Source organism: Larus michahellis, chromosome 1 (genome assembly GCF_964199755.1).
Source record: "Larus michahellis chromosome 1, bLarMic1.1, whole genome shotgun sequence".
In the NCBI taxonomy this organism is placed as follows: domain Eukaryota; kingdom Metazoa; phylum Chordata; class Aves; order Charadriiformes; family Laridae; genus Larus; species Larus michahellis.
In genome coordinates, this window is record NC_133896.1 from 200,957,885 (window position 1) to 200,964,573 (window position 6,689).

Genomic DNA, 6,689 nt, shown 5'->3' on the forward strand with positions numbered 1-6,689 from the left:
GGTTTGTGGCCAGGGTGCCGCCAGCCACCCCGACGTGGCTGTGCTGCTGGCCATCATCTCCGGTGGCAGTGCGCCACGGGCATGATTTGGGTGCCATGACTGAGTGCAGTGGATGCGGCGGTCTGGGAAAAGGCTCGCGTGGGGGCTGCTGCCATGCTCCCCCCGCCACGGCAGGGGAGGCGAGCGGAGCGAGGGCTGGGCTGTGCCCCAGCTTGTGCCACTGCTCCCCTCTGGTCACCGGCGGTGGTGACATGTGGCCTCAGGCACTGGGGAGAAACAGGGACGCGGGGACGGTGCGAGTCGTCCCGATGAGGTGCGAGAGGCGGAAGGAAGGGAGGGGAGCGGTGTCGGCACCCTTCGCCCCCGCCGCCGGCGGTACGCACCTCCCGGGCTCGGTCTGGGTGTCCCATGTTTCCACACGTCCACCCCTGCCCTGTGGCGCACTGTCACCTGCAGACTGTGTCGTGTCCCCCCCCCTCCGCCCCCCCGTCCCTCTCCCGCCATCTCTCGGCGCTGCGGGTGCTTCGCTGCGCTTCACACGGCGCGGTTTTAGTCTCGCAGGTCCGAAGCGCGGGGGGACTGCGCCGGGGGGACACAGACGCGACCCAAAACGCTCTTGTAAATACAAGCCGAGCTCTGCCCGGCCGGGTGCGGGGCCGCGACGCCCTCCCGGGGCACCCCGGGGCCCGGTTTTGGGTGGGAGAGGGGAAGAAGGGGCGACTTGAAGCGGCGACGGGGCTGCAGCCCGGCGAGCACAGCGGGCTGGCCGTCGCCGCCAGCCCCCCGCGGGGGACACCCGGCGGCTGTGGGGACGGCGCGGCCCTCTCCGCTCCTCAGCCCCCCCAGCCCGCCCCGACACGGGGTGCCACCCCCCGGCGCCGTGCGGCAGCGCGGCCCTGCCCACGCGTGGGGGGAGCGGCGGCGGGAGGAAAGGGGTTAAGTTTATATAAGCCGTTTTGGGGAGGGGTGGCGGCGGGGGCGCTGCCGGCGGAGCTGCGGCGGCGGCTCAGGTTGGTTCCGAGTGGGCGAGGGCGGCCTGGCGGAGGAAAAGCAGCTTATCCCCCCGCCCCGCTTCCCTCCGCCACCACCGCCGGGTTGCCATGGAGACGGGCGGGCGGCGGCGGCGGGGCTGTCAGTGAGGGATCGCACCGGGCACCGGCGGCGGCGGCGGCGGAGGGGAGGCCGCGGCGGCGGCGGCAGCAGCGGCGGCGGCAGCGGCAGACATGGACTCGCACTGCGACTGTGCCGAGCCTCCGGCCGCCGAGCAGCCGTCGGGGAGGATTAACAAAACCGCCTTCAAACTGTTCAAGAGGAGGAAATCCGGGGGCACCATGCCGAGCATCTTCGGGGTGAGGAGCAAAGGCGGGGAGGGGAAGGGCGCCGGCAAAGCGGGGATGGTGCGGAGCCGGACCCACGACGGCTTGGCCGACGCCGTGCTGGAGAGCGGCAAGAAGGAGGAACCGGGCGGCGGCGGCGACCCGCAGAGCAAGGAGCCGCAGGGCCCGGCGGGCGGCGGGCTCGGCCTCTCCCCCGGCAGCGCGGTGGCCAAGTCGCACAGCTTCTTCTCCCTGCTGAGGAAGAACGGCAGGCCGGAGAACGGCAAGGCGGAGGGCGCGGAGCAGCGGGCCGGCGGCAGACAAAAGAAGGGGCTGAAAGGCATCTTCAGCAGCATGCGGTGGCACAAAAAGGACAAAAACGGCAAGGAGGAGAGGGGGGAAACCTCGGAGATCCCGTCCGGTCTTATTATGCCGGGGTCTTTGACTGCCAGCCTGGAGTGCATCAAAGAGGAGACGCCAAAACCTTTGTCTGAAACTCCGAGCGGCGCGGCAGACGTGGGGCTGGAAGCGCCGCGGGAGAAGCGAGGCGGCGAGGCCCACGCCTCGGCCGAGGAGCCCGAAGCGGGAGGTGGGGAGTCGCGGGACAGCAGTGTCCCCCCCGGGGAGGACCCTGCTGCGGCTGGAAGGCAACCTGAGGAGCTCAGCCGCGAGCAACCGGACCCGGGCGCCAGAGAGGTTGGGACTGCCAAGGATGCGGCCATAACAGGTGACATTCCAATAACGACTATTCCCCCTGTTGAACCTCACTGTGATAGCGGTCAAGAGACGGCAGCCGCCCCTGACCCTTCCTCTGTTGATCCACCCTCAGAGCAATCGATTGATCGTATTTGTTTGATGTTTGCTGACGTGACTTCACTGAAAAGCTTTGACTCTCTTACAGGCTGTGGAGATATTATTGCGGACCATGAGGAGGATGTGGGCGGCGGGAGTGGCGGCTGCGGGAAGATCACCCCCGGGGCCAGCAAGCTGGGTGCCTCCAAGAAGCACCCCACCATGGTGGCCTACCAGGGAGGAGGGGAGGAGATGGCCAGCCCGGACCAGGTGGATGACACCTGCCTGCAGGAGTTCTGGGATATGCTGTCGCAGACAGAGGAGACCCCGACAGCAGGAGGAGGAGGAGGTGGAGGAGGGACAAAGAAGCCCGAGGGGTTGAAGGAGAACCAGGGTACTGAGGGGGCCCAGAACAGGGTGGCAGTGAAACGTGGTGGCCTCCACCAGATCCCCATTCACCTCAACCACAAAGAGGAGCCGAAGGGCAGGGAGAAGGAGCAGCACGAAGGTGTCCCAAACAGCGATGAGGGCTACTGGGATTCTACCACCCCGGGTCCTGAGGAAGATGGTTCCACAAGCATCCAGAAGGAGACCATTCCCAGGGACAGCTACAGTGGGGATGCTCTCTACGACCTCTATGCTGAGCCGGATGAGACCCCGCCAGCGGCGCCTACGGATGAAGCGGTCACTTGTGTGCCACGCTCCAAGCCTGTGTCTCCAATAACAACCACGTGCTCACTGAAAACACCCTCAAGCACATTGAAGGACTCCAAGATACCCATCAGCATTAAACACCTTTCGTCACATACTGCCAGCCACGCAGCAGACACCAGTAACAGCCATCATGTCGCACACCATCACCTGGCCAAAAGTGAGATGCACAGAACAAAAATCCCCGTCTCTAAAGTCCTGGTACGCCGGGTCAGTAACAGGGGCTTAGCAGGGACAACGGTGAAAGCTGCCACGTACCAGGACAGTGCCAAAAAGTAGTTGAATAAGAGGTGGAGACAAAGAAGGACAGCAAGGTCAGTGTGTGAAAGTCTGCATGGGAGACCACAAATAATGAATTAGTTTTACATCACCTGGAAAAGGCACCTGAAAGGCTGTACTCCATGGGCCTGCACTTCTGAATCCCTTCTTACTAGACTGTATGGCTGAATATAAAAAGTCGACGTCTTTTCGAGCACCTTTTTTTACATTTGTATCGTTTTTCTGCAGCACTAAGCATTGGGGAGGTTAATTTTTACATGCCTTTTTGGAAGCAGGACTTGGATTATGAACCTAAACGAGCACCCTTCCTCATGCAAAGCAGTGCCATCAGTTCTTCAAGGGAACAGAGTTAAAGGAGCGACAGGAGAGGTTCTCCAATACGCTTATCTTTTAATCATTTCTGGGGGAGGAGTGGAGGGTGGGCGCCTGGCTCCGATAATGGTGTTTCCTCTACAAGATGTTGGAAAAAATGCCAAGCAAAAAACAACCAACCTAACAGGTATTTTACCTGCTGTAGGAAGGAGAGCACTGCTCAGCGGCAGACTTGATTGACTTGCGTGCAGTAGCTAACTAAGGAGTTAGGTGGACTTGTCTAACAGGAAAACATATTTTTGTTTGTCTGTCTGTCTGGTTGGTTTTGATCCGGTCTAATGTAAGTGGGTAACAGAGACACCTGACCTAGGTTCAGATGTTTACATCAATACTTGTCCGATAATGCATACAATCAGGTTCAGGGAAATGTTTTACTAAATGCCAATATATACACACTGTTCACATTTATACAATAACTTGCTCGCCATGTGTAAATATATACATATTTTAGCAGATTTACTCAATGCTACAGATTTTTTATAAAAAGAAAAAAATCACCCCTCTGTATTATCTAGAGTTTAAGCAAGAGTTAGTTTTTATAGGTAGATAATTTTACAGTTCTAAAATAATGGAACTTTGTGTAAGTACCTTAAATTAGAGCAACACTCTGTTTTGTATAGGCTCACGCATCCCCAGATAAGTAAGTCTGAAGTGCTGATTTTATTCCAGTGGCACATTCCATGGGTCAGAGCTGAGGTTCTGACAGCACTGCCGCTGCAAACCTCTATTTTCAGGGGTTTAGACAAAGTTGCTCTGGGCTTAAACCTTACAGAGAAGGAACCCAGGAAAGAAAGGTGTTTTTTAATTATTATTTTTTAAAATATATAAAATTAGTTTTTGACTATTTAAAGAAAGCTTGGGTTCTTGTTGCTTTTTATTTTCATTCTTAATAATGTGAGAATAATTTTACTTTAAGAGAGAAAAAGAAATACAGTAAGCTAGTACATAAAATGGTCTGATGAGCTTGGGTCTTATGAGAAATGTATTAATAGCCAGGACATTTTTGAACAGTGGCTACTGTACATGGGCATTGACAACATTTCAAAGAAATTTAATATGGTTTTAATGTGCCTGAGGACATATTTTTATGATACACTGAAAAAGCTCCAAAAATCACTGAAGTCTAAAGGTAAATGTTATCTATTTACAAAATATTTTGATATAAGTATTTAATCATCAGACCACAGTTAATATAAAATATATGCTCCAGTGTATCTGAAAAATAATTTACATTTTAAAAATATACATGTCTATATTATGTAGAGAATCCTAAATTCACGTCATTGAAGGTAATGGGTCTGATCTTACATAGCAGTTGGTTTTATTGTCTCTTAAATTGAAAGAAAGAAAGGAAAATAAATATACAGAATATACACTTGAAGGATATTAAGGTTATAGAGAAACGATAAAAAAGCCAGGAAATAACTGTAATAAGAATTGTATATATGTATATGTGTGGTTCACTGGGGAAATGACCTTATAGTCACAAGGGTAAAATTGGCATCTAGTTCTGAAATTACAGCAGGATTTAATACCGAACTGCAATGCCCCAGTGAACAGGGAGAAAGCGTGAGCTTTCCCGACCAGTCCCTGTTTTCGTGGTTTGAGGAAGAAACCTTAATACACTTCAAAGAAGATTATTTTATATGTTTTCTCTCTAACGCGTACGTGTGTGGTTCTCTACATGCCTGCTCACGCAGAGGTGCTGTACATATGCATGGTGTAGTCAGAACGCGCCTCCTCCTGGGGTCCCTGCCCCCGGGCGATGGTGCGCACCCCCTGCACGCTCGCAGTGGTGCACTGGTGGCCACGCGTGCACGCTCCCACGCACGGGCCGAGGGGACATGCTGCGGAGCCGCCGCCTGGCATGCTGGCGGTGATTTCCTTTGCCTCGGAAAGGGATTTGCATTTGGCCCGACTCTGCTTGTGTGTTTTAGAAAGTTCAAGCTGAAATACCCAGGAAAGGATGAATGTACAGAGCATGGAATATTATCCTGGTCCTCAGCCCTAAACCCAACATTCCTTTTTTCAGTTCTTCCGTTTTCTTTTGACTGTAAGGGACACATCTTTCCTTGCATGCCAACTCTGCAGAAAATTCATAATTCCCCATTTTGTTGTAAGGAGAAATTGTGCAGAGAGATTCTGTAGGGCACTGGAAGTTGAGAGGGAGGGAGGACGTGGTGAGCTCGGGATAGTACCATAAAAACTGGAAGCACTGAGTACAGGTAGTGGGAGTGGTGCATCTCTAAAACCACTAGAAGAGAGCAGCTACCATCTCTGACAGGACTTGTGTGTGGCAAATTATTCATCCTGTGCATTTTGTTTGCATCGTGGCACGTCTGTATTGAGAAACCAATCGAGTGACACTAGACTAGCTCCCTCTCACTTAACGACTAACACGAATCATCATTAAAATGCTTTGGCTTCCCATCATTTTTCTCTCTCTCCTTTGTTTTCCGCCCCGTTTTTCCTTCCGTCCCCTGCATGCTGGCTGGGGGCTCCCTCCTCGCTGGGACCCCCTGGTGCGGAGCGGGGAGCCCCGGGCTAGTGGCCGGGCTCCTTCTGAGGCCAGGTGCTCCCTGGCTGCTCTCTCGAGCTTTCTGTGGCATACCCAGTGTACGTACAATTTGCAAATCTCTTGGCGGTTCGTTTGGCTGCTTGCTATGTACATATTTTAAGGACAATCATATCCTTAAAAGGAAAATGGGAAAGTAGCTTGTAGTAGGGCGTCAGTATTTTGAATCCCTGCGACATACTGACGTTGATTCAGGGTAACGGTTGTGTGAGAGTAAAAATACAATTTAATGCTCAAATTAACTTTGTATTTATAAAACTCACTTTTGTCTTTAAGCCATCTATGTTTTTTATTTCGAAAGGTAATAGAAAATTTAATATTTGCTAGGGCTCTCAATTTTCGTAGAAATATATTTGTATAACCACACAATGCCTAGAACAATCATTGGAAGGAGGTTCAAAGGCTTTCTTTAGACCTATATTTAATTCCGGAAAGATCCCTGTAAAATACTGTGAGAGGCCTAAGAACAAACAGTTAATGGCTTGCTGGATTTAAAGGCTGAGACATAAAGAGGTAATAGTCCTGAGGCGTTCTGTGGTGGTTTGCATTCTTATTTATGTTACCCATATATTTTCCTTGGCTTTGGTAGGTATCGAGGTAGAAATGGTGTTCTGAGTCCCAAAGATAACATTCCCAATGCTGTC

General features: G+C 52.6%; 1 protein-coding gene across 1 annotated transcript; it reads left to right on the forward strand.

The window, feature by feature from the left end:
- The first annotated feature begins 1,075 nt into the window (after nucleotides 1-1,075).
- Nucleotides 1,076-3,951, forward strand: AMER2 (APC membrane recruitment protein 2). The gene is made up of 2 exons (XM_074569059.1): nucleotides 1,076-2,043; nucleotides 2,218-3,951. The coding sequence occupies exons 1-2, from the start codon at nucleotides 1,224-1,226 to the stop codon at nucleotides 3,096-3,098; spliced, it is 1,701 nt and encodes a 566-aa protein (XP_074425160.1). The 5' UTR covers nucleotides 1,076-1,223; the 3' UTR covers nucleotides 3,099-3,951.
- The last annotated feature ends 2,738 nt before the right edge of the window (nucleotides 3,952-6,689 follow it).

Coding starts and splice junctions, on each gene's coding strand:
- AMER2 (XM_074569059.1), top strand. CDS start 1,224: ATGGACTCGCACTGCGACTGTGCCGAGCCTCCGGCCGCCGAGCAGCCG. Junction 2,044..2,217: donor CAAGGATGCGGCCATAACAG/GTGACATTCCAA, acceptor ACTCTCTTACAG/GCTGTGGAGATATTATTGCG.